The following is an 18,478-nucleotide window of genomic DNA, read 5'->3' on the forward strand; positions in this document are numbered from 1 at the left end:
AAGAACAGCCCATTTTGGAGAAGCCCCTAAGTGTTGGTCTAATTGTATGCATCCCCCTCTAATCCCTATGTGGTTTCTCACAGGCTTCAATAGCTTTAATCTGAGCCACTGCAAGCATCAAGGCCATTTATGATTATTTAGACTTCCTTTGAGGAGGAAGATGCTACATAAATATAATATTTTTACTATATTGAAACAGAAACGGATTTCACAGTAACTTCTTTTCTTTAGATTTACGTATAAGGCGGCAACATTCTTCAGAAAGTGTTTCCAGTATCAACAGCGCTACAAGTCATTCAAGTATTGGCAGTGGTAATGATGCTGATTCCAAAAAAAAGAAAAAGAAGAACTGGGTAAGTACTCAGCAGGTTTAAACCTATTTTTTAGTTATTATATAATTTTCTAGTGTCTGAGTAACATGACAGTCCATTTCATCTGGAATGTTCTTGTGGGGCCAGATGGATATCAAGAAATTCGTGTGTATCCATACTTTGGCACTACCAGCAAACTAAAAATTATTGAATATCAGCAGGGGTTTAATTGCATAAGTCAGAGAATTTAAAACAAACAAAACCATAAGCAACTATGACAACAAAACAACAACAAAAATTTAAAATAGCTGTTGTGACCAAAACCATCTCTGGGCCACATTGAAGCCCTGTTCGATTTTTCTTCAGTTGGAGTTTGGTTCAAAAGCTTTACTCAAATATATTACCCAGCCATGGAGGGAGTTGAAATCTGTTAAGAATTCTCACGTAGAAGTAGTACGGTGTTTAAATAAATTAAGATGTTTCTTAACTGGAACATACAAATACCACATATTGCTAAAGATTTAATCAAATACTTTCAGTAAAGAATCAGACAATATGTTTTTATTGTTTTAAAAATATTATCTGCATAAACATTTGTTTTAAAATACTGATGAGCCTTCATTCCCTTGATTTGTAATTCCACACTCTTTAATGTTTCTGCAAGGTGAACTCTAGAGGAAGTGAGGTGAATATAAACCATGGAAAAGTTGGCATGCATCTATAAAAAACCCTATCTTGGCATGATTGCTATTTATTTTGGCAGTAGGCTTTTATACCTTCTAAAACCAGATTATCCTGTATGTCTTCTCAGTTTGTCTTTATTCATTTTAATCTCAAAGTTTAGGCTATAGAAAGGGGGAGTGTAGCCAAAATCCATTTCTTTCTCATTAGACATCATGAGCTGGAAAGGACTTAAATAATGCTTCGCATTAAGATCAGTGGTCGCACTCCCCACTCTCCAATTATACCATGAGAATAATGTGTTTGAAGACCTCATTTTTTCCTAGAGGAACTAGCTGGTCATTGTGTTCTGTACAGTTTTGATCAGAACAGCTTTCTGAAAATAAAAACAAAACCCACATTTTTTCTATGATTAACAAGTTCTGTATTTAGACAAAGGTATGAACAAATGGGCTAGTTAATTTTAACTGCAGACAAAACTGTTGTCATCTTGGCTCCTGAAATAAATGGCTCTTTGGCTATTCTGTCCCTTTTCAATACTGGATAGAAGCTTCTAGAGGGAGAAGGCAATGCTTGTACATTCAGAGATCTTACCACTCTAAAGGAAATTGCAAAAAACAGTATATACCTTTCAGCTAACATTCTTCTCAATAGTACAACAATGCAAACCTCATGTCCCAGCTTATATCCTCTCGATTATGATCCAAATCACAGCATTTGCACAGTTTGACCATTCCAAGTTTTAATGGGGAAAATAAATTGGCAAACCCTATAAATTGGACTAGTCTTTGAATTTCAGCTTTTAGTTCTGCCTGTACCTAGATGCAAAGTGGTTATTTAAAGCCACCCCTTGAAGGGAATGCCACGGGAATGGGATTCCACCGGGGCTTAATGGCTTTAAATGAGCACCCCTCTCCAATAGCTGTACCACTCAGTCCTGCACTTTTTCCATAGCATTACTCTTGCACTGCGCTGGATTAATAAAGTCAAAACAAAGCACCGTATCATGTTTTTAGAGATACTGTGTTGCATATGTTAATACCTTGCTTCTGCATACTGACCTCAGGCAGTGGCTAGGATGGCATCTGCAAACTAACTCTTCAAAACATGAGCTATGCACAAAGTGCTCTGATGAGGAAAATAATCTTGTTCTGTATTTGTTTTCCAGCTAAGAAGCTCTTTCAAACAGGCCTTTGGAAAGAAAAAGTCCACCAAACCTCCTTCCTCACATTCGGACATAGAAGAGCTGACAGACTCCTCTCTTCCTTCCTCACCTAAACTGCCCCACAGCTCAGGAGAGTGTGGGGCGACATCAATGAAACCATCACAGTCAGCGTCTGCGTAGGTGTCTCTCTTGGCAAATGGGATGGGCTGGGAAACAGGCCTCCTCCAGTGTGGCCGTTTGCAGTTCACAAACCATTGACAACAGCTGTGATCTTTTAATCCTGAGCTCCCTCCATTTGCAGGATTTCTTGTGAGCTTCACCATTTACACACTAGTTCTGCAGCAGCTCTTTATTCAGTCATTCTTTCCTCCTTTCACAGACTTTATCCAAAATCACCTAGCTATGCAAACTTCCAAAAGCTTATGTTGTGCTCTCCTTGCACCATTAGCAACTCTATTGTATCCATTTAGTAAAGGCCAAATGCTGAAGTTTCCTTGTTTCCTTTCTTCATGGCACACTAAAAATGTAATTTTTTTCCCAGGTGGCTATGGATTTTTACAATATACTCATTCCTCTTGTTATTACTTTATCTACTTTGTAGCTACTGATGTATATAATTTCTAATCTATTTCCCCTCTTTCATCAGTTTGGTTTTTTTGTGGGATTTTACTTTTATATTTTATTCAAATCACCACCCTTGAGGTTTCAGGTCTGAGAACAAATCATCAGTCAACAGCTGTCCCATTTCTCTTTTTGAATATCTGATATGTTCTTACAGAGTTCACAGCTTTCATTCGTATACCTCTGCCTTTTTTTTTTCATTCTGCTAAACTCATAACTCTTTCTAATATGGGGAAATCAGCCTCTTTGAACCAAAAAATGCCTACTGCTAGTGTGAGCCTTACTTTCCCTGTCCTAATTGAGAGTAATCAGGTCACAATTACTCTTTCTTAAGGCCCTCAAGGAATTCTCATGACTGATTACTAAGCTTTATAATAGAATTACTCTGTGTTAGGTTATATGCCTTTTATTATTAAGTTTTTATAGACTCTAATGATTTTTATATACTAGGAGTCTGACAGCAAATATTCCCAAAAACTGAACACCTTGAGAATAAGTGCTTTCCTTTTTCTCAAATTGTGTGAAGACTAGAAAATCATAACTCATCTAAGTCTCTGTATTTTTGCTGGATTATTTTATAGGAAGCTGATATTTTTACCATTTGAGGTGTATGTGTGTTTTGGGATGAGGATTTCTACATGTTTGGTACCCTACTGTTTGACTTATTATCAACTTAAAAATCACCTTCATAGTGAAGAGTAAAAGCCTTACTTAGAAAGTGACTGAATGTAAACAGAACACTTTTATTCTGCAAAAATAATTACTCATGATTCACAGATCTGCTCCCATGACCTTATCCTGCCTCCTTTCCACCAATCCTAGTTTTTTTCTCTCTTTGACTTGCTCTCTAGGTGTGCTAGTATTCCCAGATTTTATCAAGGGCAAACTGCACATCTAGTCTTTCATCTCAAGCTTTTGCCATGGTTGTTTGATCTCTGAGCCTTAAATTTTTAAATTTCATCCTGTTCACAGCCTTCGGGTTTTTCCTCCATAACATCTTTACACAGTGATCTTTCTGATCATATTATTACATTTTTTATTATTATGACCTTTCTACACGGGATAACACAGAGATTACATAAAATGTATTAATATAGATAACTTGTCTGTTATGCTGATAATGTCACTTGATTTAGAAGACTCAGTTTTCTGAGTTGCATAATTTAAACTCCTGCCTCCTTTGAGACTTTTCATAATTGTTAGCAAACTCTGTTCAAAGATCTTCATTTACTCCTTCTACCTAAAGCAACCTATTGATTTAAAAATTCTGAGGTTGTAACAAGAAGGAAAAAGGAAAAGTCTTTCTAACTACTTTGAACCTCTGTCTCAAGTCTGATCAGACATTTGAGTTTCTTTCTGTGACTGCTCAGGAATGCTAACTTATATTTTTGTTTTTCTTCCTTCTGATGAGGTCTCATATTCTTATGTAATTTTACAGTTATAGGAGCTAAGTTTTGTAAAGTTTTGGGATCTGCAAAAGAAAATTTAGTTCTTACTTTCTGCTTCCATTCTGCCTACCTTAAGAGCTGAGACCAGTTTTTCCTGTTTATTCCAGAACTGTAGCTCTGCTTTCTGTTTCACTTTTGTATTCTTTAAAGCTGGCTTGCCAAGGTCTTTTTGTCCATAGCTTCTCAAGATGTACTGAAAAAAAACCAAAAAAAAGCCAAAAGAAACTAGCCAACAAATAGATGACTTCCCACTTGTCCAGGTTATTTTATTAGATAATATATGCATGGAAATAAACCTTCATTTCTTACTTGCTTAGCATAGGCAGGTATGGGCACATCACTGAAAGAACTATATCATAATATTTGGGAAAAAAAATCCTAGTGTATGTCTTTAATAATTTGTAATCACTTTTAAAATATTTGTCCTTATTTTGAATGATATTCATTATCTTTCTTCCTCTTTGACATATATTTTATTTGCCATGAACTTCTTCATCTTCCCTTTGCTTATGATTTCTTCCTATATTTTCTTGACCAGGTCTCGTGTTCTAAACCATTACCTTTACTCTCTTCCAATTGCATCTGTCTAGTACATGTGTATGAAGGTCATCTCTAGCCTGGGCATCAAAGAAAAGGCAAAATGGTCATGTGGTCTATAAACATAGATCCTGGTAAAACTGAGCGTGGAGCATGGAGCTGTATACCCAACTGTTGACCTGAGGAGTGCTGCATCTTCTTTCCCAAAATGTGTTTTCATGCATTCTGGCAATTAAATGCTGACCTTGGTTTCTATTTTGTTTTTTTAATATTAGCAGTAATAATCACAATAATAATACTATTTTCATGAAATACTTTTCATTGAAATTTTTCTGCAAATATTAACTATTTATAGTCACAGTAATAAAAAACAAATAACATTTATTGAATTGACTGGAAATACTACTTAGTGTAACAATGTAACCGAAATTCCGTGTTTTACTTTTTACTGGTGGTTCTGCTGATGATACGAAGAGGGCAAAACAGTCTGACAATGGAGCTGGACAATTGTGGGTCTCTGGGCCAGTAATGTTTCAGTTTTTTCTCACAATGTTATGGTTTCTTCCCTTAAAATAAATGCTCATGGAAAGTAATCATATGGTAATCCAGTCTTTAAGGGAAAAAAAACAAAACCAACCCACATGATTTCATGTATCATACATCACAAAATGACAGGCTATAGGCAAAACATCAGCCATCACAAATCAAAACCATCACAGATCAAAATCTTCTAGACTATAAATTCAAGGACTGTCCCTTTGTGTACTGTTCAAAACAGAGAAAAATATTGATGCCTAACAAATAATAAATATCAGCAGTACACTTTGATCAGTGCACTTCAGTTCTGACAATTGTTACATAATGATAAACTTTGCACCAAAGAAATTATGTGAGTATAAAATCCAGTTAAAACCAATGGATGATAGACACTTAAAAAAAGATACCTGAAAAGTAGTTAAGAATTTGTTTTTCACCATAGTGAACTAAACTAAAAAGCTAAAAAGCAATCTGATCACTTCTTCTGGAGAGGGCTTTTTTCCTTTTTTAATTTGCAGTTTGATCATTTTCATGTTTCTTTGATAAGTTTCTTTCTTCACTTCATAGGTTTCACAGCAGCAAGCATTTTTCTGTACTTTGATATTTAATAATAACACTGCTTTGGGGAGAGAACCTTCCTTTAATCTCCTGCCTGTGTCCTGCTCCTCTTTAGGATCTGTGAGTGCACAGAGGCAGAGGCTGAAATTATTCTTCAGCTAAAAAGCGAGCTGAGGGAGAAGGAGCTAAAATTAACGGACATTCGTCTGGAAGCCCTCAGCTCTGCACACCATCTGGATCAGATCCGGGAAGCCATGAACCGCATGCAGGTCAGTGCAGTAGCTTAAGTGATGACAGAGATGCACACCACAGGTATGACTGGTGTATTTCCTTGCCCAGTACTTTGTTTCAGGCACCAAAAAACTGTCGATACAAAGTAAATTCCTAGATTGACAGTAATTCTGAAGGCTGGGTATGGTAAGTGTTCACCTTATAATAAAGACATTCTTAGCATATGTATTAGTACCTAAAATGTGCTTAAGAGATATGGAAGAAGACATAATCCCTGCCCAAAGGATATTTATCAATTCAAGCCTGTGACTGGAGTAAGCAACATGACAGAGAAGCAGATCAAAAAATGATTTCTACAGCGTTTTAAATCCTTGAGCCATGGAGGGGGCCAGGATGTTATGTGCATACTCTTCCATCATTTCTGATTCCTAACTCAGTCATGGTTTGCCAAGGCAAAGAATGTAAAATTGAACTAATTACTGTATCCAGCATCATAAAATTTTGCTACGTTATTTTGTGACACTGCTCCAATTCTTTGTGAACGCATTTTTCATTAGAAGATTTTCCTTTTCATGAGGCTGATAGGATGCAAAAAGAATGGCAATGTTCTTCAGTGGAGCACAGAGCTTTATGGGACGTGACTCTGTTGCTTACATGCAAATACCCAGTACCATGGTGGGTGCCCAAAATGATCTGTAATATCCACACAGTATGACATAGGTTCTTCAGTAGAACTGGGCCCTTCTGGAATGACAGCTAACGCACTTACGTCATTCCTGAAGGCAATATAAGTCTGTATTTGGGGAACAGAATCAAGGTCATGGATGGATATTCAGGTTGAGACAGGGATGGCTACATTTAAAAGTCTAGGAATGAGCTGCATAATAAACTTCTGTTGTTGTCAATTGAATTTTAGTCCTGTAGTAGTGAGGGCTAAAGGGCTATCCTAAAATTACCCTGAGATAGGTACAGAGGGTGAAATGGAGTTCTTTGAGCATAGGCACTTCTTACCATTTGAACCAGCCTCAAGTATTTGCATCTGCGCAGGACATGTAGGTTTAGCATTCTTCCATGGAAGACCATGTTTGTTATGCCACTGGAAACCCACCCCTGCACAGCTGAATCCAGCCCAGTGGCTTGCCAGCTGAATTGCTCTGCGTTGGGTGCTTAGGTAAGGTGCACCTTTAGGCACTTTTGCGTAGATGCCCATAGCACCTGATTTCATAACTACAGAAATGGTGTGCCTGATGTTTTTCTAGACCTCTTTGTTTACAACATGCCTACATGAGTCTCAGCCACATCTTTAAACATCTATGGTACCTGCCATCCTCCCAGGTGTTCACACCCTGAGTTCCAACATTACTGTGGGATTATTTGGCTGAACTTCAATTAGAGGGAAGACTTAACAAGAACTGGTCCGTAAATATGGTTTCAGTTGTCCAGACATAAGTAAGACATTGATCTCGAGGCACTGAAAGGTTTTAAGGAACTATGAGGAATAGAATACAATTAATTGCAATGGTGGAGAAACGGATGTGAAGGCTTATCATCCAATTACAGTTTTATACTGGATACAAGTGCCTGAGCCAGGTGAACTCCCAAGAGGGAGAAGTTTGCTGGAGTTTTGCACAGTTCTCCAAAGTCTGAACTTCCTCAAACTTGGGCAGAGGCAACTGGTTGAGATGCTGTTACTGGTAATCACCACTTCTGAAGTTTTCCCAAAAGGACAGGCCGCCACCTTGCAGTTGCCAAACTGTGGTATTTTAGAGGATTGATGAGGATTGGTAAGGGGAAAAAGTAGGACTCATGGAAGTGATACATGATTACTTTTATATCCAAAGCACCTTAAAAACCTAAAGGTCAGGTAAATTGAAGACTGCTAAGGCTGTGTAATTAATTGGCGTACATTGCAGAGTAGCTCCTGATTTGAACCCTAGAATAAACTGATACACACATCTGTTACCTTCTGTTACTTTTATGCTGGTTTGTCCCTTCCCTTTCACTAACTCCTCACCTTTGCATATGTGATCCGATCTTTTTGTAGCTGTAGCAGGGTTTTTTATGATGCTATCTATCCCTTATGTTTTTACTTGTATAATATAGCTGTGCAGCCTCCATAAAAAAATGGGACTTTTAGCCAGGTGATAGTGAATATAGAATTAAATTTGATGTGCAGAACCATCTGCAAGAATAAGCAGTTGCTTTGCAATGTGCTTTGTGAAGCGACTGGAAGCTAGATTTTGCTGGTACCAGGCTGTTGTCAGGCTAAGTTTTCATTTTATTATTGTACATTCAATAATCACTTGGCACCACAGAGGATTTAGCTAAAAAAATTCCAGTTGTTCTGATTCATCTGTAACTGTGTGTTTTCGTCATAGAGTTTGCTCACTGCTCTGTGAACAATCCCATGTTTGAATGATCAAAAAGTCTTCTTTGATAGCAAGAATGGTTATGAAACTGTTAAACTATCAATTTCTAATTTTTAATTTTTAATTTAATTTCTCCATGAAGTTACTGCTTAAATTTTATGTTCAAAGGCAGTAATAATTTCCTGTGACTTTGGAAACATTGACATATCCAGTAACTTTCTTAACTGACTGTTGCCTAAGGTATTTGACAATAGAAAGTACCTCAAAAAAATGGGGATAGCTGGGAAAATTCTCACCACAGTCACATTATGGTCAACTCTACAATAAAAACAAAAGCTTGAAGCTTACATTGCTTAGGATCTATCTTGAGGCAAAAGCTAAACATGGTTATTGGGGGGGGTTCCTCTTCTTTTAAGAAGTAAAGGCAATCCAGTTTTCACTGTGTTATACCTCTGCTGTGAAAGTGGTAAACCAATTAACTAGGTCAGGGGAGCAGCATCACCAGAATAGCCACCGACATTGGTTTTCCACAAGAATAACCTCCTGTGCTTTTGTGTTGGTTTCTTTTGTATGTAGAATGAAATTGAGATATTGAAAGCTGAAAATGATCGCTTAAAGGCAGAGACTGGAAATACTGGAAAGCCTGCCCGGCCATCATCAGAGTCATCAAGCAGCACATCATCTTCTTCATCACGGCAGTCACTGGGACTTTCTCTGAACAATTTAAACATCACAGAATCTGTTACATCAGGTGAGCATACTTTGGGGACATGCAGGCCTCTGCAGTTAGTAAGAATTTTTCAGCCTCTAAATGGGCCAAATAGGAGAAGCATTTCTGAAAATTAAAATACCTCATATCACTCAGGCTAACATTGGATATACATTCAGTAACAGAGATGAGGAAGAATGCTCGTGGCCATGTCTGAAAAATGGAGCTTTTAGAAGCCCCTGAACAGCAGTAACAGACTGTTCATTATGTTTGCTTTGTTCCAGGCTATGACACTCTACCTACATAGTTTACGATACTCTTTGGTCATACAGTTTACAATTTGTTTGTAAAGGAATATCTGTTGAAGTATATTTGACAACTGTATTGATATATTCTCTTGCCCATATGGGATAAATATGACTATAGTATGTGAAACTTTCTTCTTTTAGTTTACAGATCTTTGATCATTCAGTTACCTCCCTTAACTTGACTTCGTATTTGCAGCTGAGGCAGAAGGTGGTCTCAGTTAGCTTTATCCCTTACATTTTCTTAATTTGGTACAGCTAGTTAGCCTATGTTGAACCAAATCACCATTTATCACTGGAGTCAAACCTCTCCTGGCTTATTAGGGACTCTCATTGTGTTCTGTGAATGAAGAAAAGCAAGCAGAACTTTGGTCCACATCCTGAATGTTAACATTTGATTATTTTCCATGCCATGGAGTTTATGATAATAAGCCTTCTACATTTGTTTTGATAATGTAGCCAAGAAACAGAAGTGCTGTCTCTAACATTAGAACCGGGAGCAAAGCAGGAGCAGAGCAGCACTCATTAGCATAGACGCCACAGAAAGTATAGTGTAGTCTCTGGAAGCAATAAAAATGTGGCTAATAATTGTGGAAAGAGTCTAGGCAAGAGTACAGCTGGGAATATGCCAAACTGACTGACTATAATTTGGATTGGCGGTTAGTCATATTATCTTGCCAGTCATTGATTACACGGATATTTGAACATTTTTTCTGGTTAATATCAGATTTTGTATGAAAATTGGTATATTTTTTATTTACATTCCAGCTCTTTGAAAGGTTTAACTTTTAGCATGGAGGAGTCTGAACTGGGCCTCAGCATGCAATGAGGTGTTGCAAAAGCAGGGAGAAAACATTTAACTGCTCACAGATCCACATATATTAAAAAAAAATGCAAAAACCAACCAAACGAACAAAAAACCACCAAAAAAAGTTACAGAATTTTTTTCAATATGGTGGTTATAGAATGTCTCTCATGAGTAGCAGCCATTAGCACTTTGTTGCTTGGCACTAACTCTGTCTAGATACAGGAATAAACATGTAGGAAGAAGAGTTTGAAGAAAAGGAGGGGGAACTAGATGAAAATTCAATGGGTAAAGAGGAACAGGGGAAAGTAAAGGGAAGGTAAACATAAGATAAAGAATGAAGAAGAAGAAAATTAGGAGGAAGTGTTCAGCAAAAGAACAGAAAAAATAAAAGCTGGGAGAAAAAAAGAGGAAGGAGAAGAAGAAAACAAGGCAAAGGAACTGGAAGAAGGAGAACAGGATGGCTGGGAGAAGTGGTTGGACTCTATGATCTTAAGGATGTTTTCCAGCCTAAATGATTCCATTATTTCATAAGCTTTATGTAATTGTTCTAAATGTTTTTCTCACATGCAAGTAATTACTTTTGGTAATAAGAAATTAAAGATGATTTTCTGTGCTATTGTTCTAAATGTTTTTCTCACATGCAAAGTAATTACTTTTGGTAATAAGAAATTAAAGATAAAAGGGTGCCTAATGAGGAGTGGAGAATTTCATTTGATTATGAATCCAGAATTTTTGATCATTGCGATGATCATTTTGTTGCCATGCCAGAGAACTTGGAAGGGTGACAGCTTACCACCAAGTCTTTTGGGATTTCTGGGACAGCTGGAGTACTACTGAACAAAAGTTTCTGAGATGTGGAGAGGTTAATCATGATGAGGACTAAGCTGAGAGAACTGAGGGCTTTGGCTCTTCGTATTATAAAAATGCCGCTGCATGTTCTGGAAGCAATGTCTCCAATCAGTGATGGTCATCTGGAAATGACCAAAGCTATCCACTGTCACTTGCTAAGGGTATGATGATACCCTCCAGATCAGTGTGAGTGGCAAGCTGGGAAGGGGTTTGATGGTTACAGACACCCCTCTTTCAGTCAGTCACTGGAGTGAAAGGAGCAAACAAGGACAAGTACAAGACTGGCCCAGAGTGCCAGAGCTCAGACAAGAATTGAACTGAAGTGATCATAGCATGCCTAAAAAGCAGACCTGGCAGGGGGTAATTAAAACAATTAGTACCACCATGAAATTAGAGGCCCTTGGGCATCTTCTAAGCCCCTTGTATCAGTGAGAGGGAGAGCTCTTATAAAGCGGAATTTGTTCTTTTGCTACAGAGTGGTTCCTCATTCCTAAAGACTTAAAGAGGAATTAATTTAAAGGGCTACATAAGGGTCATTTAGAGATAGAAAAATTTCACAGGGGGATCAGTTGTACCATAATTTGCCCTCAGACAAACTATGATATTATCAAAGCTCTTAGATTTGCTCAAAGGTTTGTCAAATGTGCCAAAACACAAGACAAGTGAAGTGAAACATTCAGTGGTGACACAGAAAAACTGTGCCTGGAAAAAAGCAAGCATAGATTTATTAAAGCTCACAAAAAAAGAAAAAAATGCTTCTTTGTTCAATGAATTAAAAAAAAAAAAAAAGCAGAATCTGCATTCTAGATCTGGATGTAATTATCAAACTTTTTACATGAAAGCTAATTTTTTAATACATTAATTGAAATTATATTCATAAGCCTTCTTTGGTTTTCCTTTGAACTGTGACTGAATCTTACTGGGACCTCATTTAATTTGGCTGAAATCTGACCTTGTGCAGACTATGTCATGAAGTCAATGTTTTTCAGACTAAGAACGAACAGGGCTTAGGTTAGTGGATTACTGTGCTGGCCTTTGAAGAAAATGCAAATTTGAAGAAAATGCAAATCCATAATCTCATCTAATTTTATAGTTAGTTTAAATGTCTAACAGTAAAACCTCAGAGAGAACTTCTAGAAGAAAGCAGCAGTTTTATCACTTGCAATAAAGCTGTAGGCCCAGCCTTTAATAGAAATACATCAACTTTCTCATTTTAGGAGTTAATGAAGTGGTAGAAGCAGAGGTGCAGAGCAGATCAAAATCACTCTTTACATCCAAGAAAAATGAAACCTTTCCTTAGAGGAATGGCTGAAAATAGAGTCCCATATTCTGGAGGAATCCAAAGTGGTTTTCTAGTGGAGGTGAAAAAGTTTCTATCCATGCCATATGTACAGAGGATAAAGGAATCATCTGGAAAGTGAAATTAAATGCTGTTTTACTTAATAGCAAAAATATCAATGCAAGGATTTCTTGTTTTCTCTTCTTAAAACATTCTAAAGGCGACAACTGAGTGCCCAAAGACATAAACTTAATTTAGTTTTTAAACAACATTACTTTGTGAACATATTGTAATTTTGAAAAAGTTCCAAGAGGAAAAGCAAAGACAAGACTATAATGCAAGATTTTATTTATTTGTGGATTCTCTATTCATTTTTACATGATTAAAACTCCTAATGTTCCTTCAAAAATTGACAACTGGTAACTTTTTTGTCACCTCCAACAGAAATGGTGAATTAGGAATAAGTACAGTTTATAACAATTGCAAGTTGTTGTCATGGCAGCCTTTCTTTTTAACCAAAAAATCCTTTGAACAAATACTGAACTAATGATGTGAACAGAATTGATGTGATTTGTCAGACTGATCACTTCCCTTCTTTTAATGCAGATATTTTGTTGGATGATGTCACTGATGGAGCACTCCACAAAGATGGTCATAGTGTCAAAATCTTAGTCACTATAAACAAGGGCTATAGTCGAGCCAAGGTAAGTGCATTACCCAGAGCAGAATTATAGCTCAAGCAAATACTGGAACGTAGTAGCTCCATTTTTTTCGGTATTTTAAGCAAGGAACTGAAGGGAAATTTCCTATAGGTAGCAGCTCTCTTCTCTGTCATATATGCTCAATACAGGGAGGCACATTCTATAGACTAATGTTATATGGCCTCATTCTGCCTTTGTGGTAGCTTAGACACTACCAATTTTCAGTTTAATTAGTAACAGGATGTCCTGAGACTTCTATCTCCATTTAAAAGTCATTATAAGTTAGATCTGTGCCTTGGACTCCTTAGGGTGCAACTGTGAATTTGCTGCTGAGAAATTGCATTGTCGTGTTTTCATGTTCTGTGTTAAAAAAATTATAAATACCGTGCAATCTTTATTTTTAGTCATCTCTTTAAAGACACAGATGCAATCAAAGAGCAGAACAAGATTCTATATTCCCTTCTTTATAAAGATGTACCAAAGTAATACAGTCTATACCTATTTCTGGCACAGAGATTATTACCAAAGTTGTAACATCATATTCTAAATAATATTCTTATTCTGCATTGGGAAAACTATGGATCTTCATAGAAAACGAATTAGCACCATTTTTAGTCTAGTTTCCAAAAATCTCTCTTTCCAGGATCAAAAGCCACATGCATACCTGATAGGATCAATTGGAGTCAGTGGAAAAACAAAGTGGGATGTTTTAGATGGTGTAATCAGACGTCTCTTTAAGGTAAGACACTGAAAAATTAGCTTAAGTATTATTACAATTTTCTGTTTCATGCTAGAAAATTTCTGTATTCTTTGAGTTGTCTTGCCAAGTTTTTGGTTTGGTTTGAGGTTTTTTTGATACATAGTTAACACCACTATTAAGCTTTATTCTTAATGTCACTGTTCTTTTTCTTATGACTATAGGCAGTTTTCCAAATTGCTTTCATTCAGTAAATATTTTTATGTTTTATGTTTTCATTTAATTTCAGGAGTATATTTTTCGAGTGGATCCAACTACTAGCCTGGGTTTAAGCTCTGACTGCATTGCTAGCTACTGTATAGGGGATGTAATTAGAGCCCATAGCCCAGAAGTGCCTGAACTGCTGCCTTGTGGATATCTGGTTGGAGATAATAACGTCATCACTGTGAACCTGAAAGGTAAAACCCAAAGAATACTTCTGCAGGTACTGTAGAGTCCTACACTGCAGTTCCCTATCCTTTCATATTAGTTTTTCTTACACCTGATCTTTATTGTCTCTAGTTTGAGGACACATTTATCACATAAACTGTCTGTAAGACATTGCATAATAACTATTGCATTGCGGCCTTTTGAGGGAAATCTAGGGATATCTGTCCTCCCCTGCCTGACTTCCAAATCACACCAAAGTACAGATTTCTAAACAGTGGCAAAAAAATGAAACCCAAAACAGAGATTACAATGAGAAATATTTATGCTTTATTCAGTTTCACAGGAAAAATTCTAAACATTTCAAAAGCTCTAGGGATTTGCTATTGGAGGGGAGAGGGGACCTTCAGGGGAACTTTACATACATTGGTGTGACAACTGGTAACCCTTGTGGCTGTCACTTTGACCTTTTTTTTGTCATCGTTGCCAGTAATGTCTGAAACATGTATCTTTGCCTCACTGAGCCTTCTCTTCACATTTATTTTGATTGCATCTCTCCCACTCATCTCAACTCACTACTGCTGTTTAATTTTTGTGGAAGTATATCAGTAATTCCACAGCAAAGAAGTCCTTAGTAGGGATTTGATTTAAGATGTGTCTTGCCTTGCTTTGGGCATAGCACTGATACAATCAGGTGCTGGGCCAAATTACTACCTTAGCAAGGATAAGACAGGCCATTTTTCTTTTCTTTTATCCCCAGGAGTGGAAGAAAACAGTTTGGATAGTTTTGTGTTTGACACATTAATTCCTAAGCCAATTACCCAACGGTACTTTAATTTACTGATGGAGCATCGCAGAATTATTCTGTCGGGACCCAGTGGCACAGGAAAGACCTATTTAGCTAACAGGCTGGCTGAATATATTATAACTAAATCTGGCAGAAAAAAAACTGAGGATGCAATTGCAACTTTTAACATAGATCACAAGTCAAGCAAGGTAAGTTACAGTTGAAAACATAACCTATTGCTCAGTTCGTAGCGATGATGCAGACCAGATTCTATTAATTTGTGTTAATATTATCTTTTGCTGCTCAGTTAGCATTTCTTCCTACAAGAATTCAGTCTCCAATCCTAGTGATGTACAGGGGCCAGATCTTTCTGTTCTAAACAAACCACTGGAGCACTGTCAAGGAAGACTCAATTTTTCCCCTCTTGAGGAAACCCACTTTAAGTATAGATGCAGAGTCCAACTCCTATGTAAATTAAATTTTTGGACTGTCTGTAATTTCTTTGTCAGAAGGTTGGATATATAGTAATACTAGTGTAACTTGATTTTTTATTATGATGAAATCATCCTTTGTTAACAAAGATTTCAAAGTGAGGATTTGGAATTACTGTCTTGGGCTCAGTTTCTTAATCAGCACTGGAGAAATACAACCATCATGATTTCTGGTGTGCATCAGTGAGGAAGCTGACCATACTGAAATTGCCTCACACATCATGTCACATTCCTAATGATTTACATGGCTCAGATTATCAGGCTTCTAGCATGACTACTGTGCTAGCCATAGATAAGGCTATTCACTTGGCTGTCCTGAATTGGGTGTACTCCTAACTTGGTACCTGGGGGGAAAAAAATGAAAGGGTTGCCCCAAGCTTTCTGATTTACACAGAACGTAGTGAATGCTAACGTAATGTAAGAAGGAAGAAGATCCCAAAGGGGCAAGAGGACCATTCTGGCAAAAAAACCTGCTTTTCACTGTCTTTGTACAGAGGATTTGTGATGCCATTTACTTTGGCAGGGAATGTGTTTATGTTTTGTTGTTATATCATACACATCTGTAAAGAAAATTGTCCCACAAAAGAACAAGCTTTTGGATTTCTGGTAAATTGCTTGATCTGTGTGTTTTGGTGTTTGGCTGTTGTTTTTGGGATTGGATTGGTTGGGGGCTTTTTCCCCTTTTCCTTTACTTCTATCAGAATTTATGTAGAACTTTTGAGTTAAAAACCCAAAAAACAACATTGTCAAATACCAAGGGTACAATACAGATGGTACTATTCCATGGAAGAAACCCATAATGTTCCCTGAGAGACACCTGATCATAAAAAGGCAAAGAAAAATCTTTCTTGAAATAAAAAAGGTGCATGTTCACATTAAAGAAGAAAAGATTCGGCTATCCCTGATCCAGAAAATAAAATGTCAGTAGGAACTTTGTCCATGATACTGAGTATTTCCAACCCTGACAAAATTAGATACCTCTAGAGATACAGCTGTAAAACTTGACTAGCCCAGATCCTCAAGAGCAACAAAGTGTTGACAAAAATATGAAATGTTTTGGTTACAGAAAGCTCTCTTTTACTTCTACACTAAACAGCAGCCAGACAGCTGACAGGAAACAATTTACACCACAAATTTTATTATGAGGTGTGATAAAGCATCCTCAAGAGGGCAGGCAGATTTTCGGTGAGAGTGCTGAAATGAGATATCTAAAGCAGCAGTTCAATATACTGAAATTGTGTGACAGTGTGGTGGGGTTTTTTGTTATATGAATGTGGCATTCGTAAGAACAAAGGTCCGAAAATTAACGTGAGTATCTCAGCCCATTGGAAATGGCATACTTTATTGTAAACTATTTTCCTCTGGAGATAAGCTATTTTATCAGCAAATTTCTAAGGAATATATCCACCAACTCAGAATGCTTCAGTCATTTGCCTTGTGTTTAGCACTTTTCTTTTTCCTAGGATGTGGTTCAGTGTTGCCCTCTATAAGCAGCATGGTTTCCTGCATGTGCCGATCCAGCTGAGTGATCGATCCACAGAAGGAAATCTCTTTAGCAGTCATTTTATCTTCCCAAATTTTTTTCCAGTGAAATTACATCTATGGTCTAATTGAATTAATCTTTTCTGGGCTTGGGGCATTTTTTTGTGATTTTATTTTTGTTTTCTTACTAATTCTATGGAAGGATCTGCGACAATATCTAGCAAACCTAGCTGAGCAATGCAGTGCTGACAACAATGGTGCTGACCTCCCTGTCGTCATAATTCTTGATAACCTCCACCACATCAGTTCACTAAGTGACATCTTCAATGGTTTCCTCAACTGTAAATACAATAAATGGTAGGTATTACCTCTTCTCTCTCCTTGCACTTGTTTTGCAATTAAAACAGTAAAAGCTCTTTGTTATTTTGCAAAATAAAATGTCCCAGTGAACATTTAGACTCCCATAGGCCATCTGCAAGGCTGTTACGTGCTTCAATAATTTTAACCCTCTTCAGCCAAGTACTTAGTTGGCTCCTTCACTTCATTTACATGACTCCAATGCTTCTCAGTAAGATGTAAATGTACCATGAAATTTAAGAATGTACATAAACACTTCTCATTAGTACCATGAGAACAGCTTACACTTTGTAAGTGTGGAATTTGGGATAAACCATGCCATGCAGAAGCAGCTGTGTTTCTAGCAGATTTGCCCTTCCCATAGTTTTCCTGGAGCAGTGTATAAGTACAAAGTTGGCTGACTGTCCTTTACTCTCAAGCAAGAGTAAAAATAATGTTTTCTAGAACTTTTACTGCCGTGTAACATTGGTTATTTCTGCTGTAAAGGTGACATCAGAGGGACTTCCCTTCATAAAATCGTTGCATGCAATGTCTCATGACATTCACTGGCTTTTGAAATTAAAAAGCTAAGCCTACTGCCAAAGTATGAGTTACATTAAGACAGGGTTGCTTCATTTATTTTTTCAGATGAGCGCTAGTAAACTATATATATGCAAAGAGGGAAATCGTACAATAAGCATTTTAAAAAGGGTACCTCAGAAATATTTTAAATATATGACTACAATACATCCAGAGACTCTTGAAATTGGCCTAGTGCAGAAAATAAGAAGGAATATACTTCGAATATTTGAATAAATTCTCCCTCAAAAAATCTTACTGCTTTTATCTTTCCAGTCCCTATATTATTGGAACCATGAACCAGGGAGTTTCTTCTTCACCAAATCTGGAGATGCATCACAATTTCAGGTACATTCACTCTGTATTTACTGTGGCCATGTTTGCGCAGCTCACTGCTTCTAAGCCCAGTTCTTTGACAAATATTGGTCTTGTGTCTCATCACAGTAAAGTATTTCAGTTTCAGTGTCTCTCCTCTGTTGATGGGTCTCTGAATGGTGTTGGGGAAAAGTAAAAGAAATAAAATTACTGTCTGGCACCTCTAGCAAGTTGCTGAAGATGATTGCATTCCTTC

At 37.1% G+C, this 18,478-nt stretch overlaps 1 protein-coding gene across 11 annotated transcripts in view; it reads left to right on the forward strand.

Annotated features, from left to right (window-relative positions):
* The window catches only part of NAV3 (neuron navigator 3), a 525,470-nt gene that overhangs the window by 498,084 nt on the left and 8,908 nt on the right, over positions 1 to 18,478 (forward strand). For all 11 annotated transcript variants that reach the window (XM_017733278.1, XM_017733271.1, XM_017733273.1 and 8 more), the window contains 10 exons: positions 232 to 353; positions 2,161 to 2,333; positions 5,974 to 6,127; positions 9,035 to 9,209; positions 13,015 to 13,112; positions 13,753 to 13,848; positions 14,096 to 14,264; positions 14,993 to 15,228; positions 17,195 to 17,349; positions 18,184 to 18,255. In XM_017733278.1, coding sequence (XP_017588767.1) covers positions 232 to 353; positions 2,161 to 2,333; positions 5,974 to 6,127; positions 9,035 to 9,209; positions 13,015 to 13,112; positions 13,753 to 13,848; positions 14,096 to 14,264; positions 14,993 to 15,228; positions 17,195 to 17,349; positions 18,184 to 18,255 — 1,450 coding nt within the window. The remainder of the gene's footprint in view (positions 1 to 231; positions 354 to 2,160; positions 2,334 to 5,973; positions 6,128 to 9,034; positions 9,210 to 13,014; positions 13,113 to 13,752; positions 13,849 to 14,095; positions 14,265 to 14,992; positions 15,229 to 17,194; positions 17,350 to 18,183; positions 18,256 to 18,478) is intronic.

Source organism: Corvus brachyrhynchos, unplaced genomic scaffold (assembly GCF_000691975.1).
Source record: "Corvus brachyrhynchos isolate BGI_N302 unplaced genomic scaffold, ASM69197v1 scaffold32, whole genome shotgun sequence".
NCBI classification, from domain to species: Eukaryota; Metazoa; Chordata; class Aves; order Passeriformes; family Corvidae; genus Corvus; species Corvus brachyrhynchos.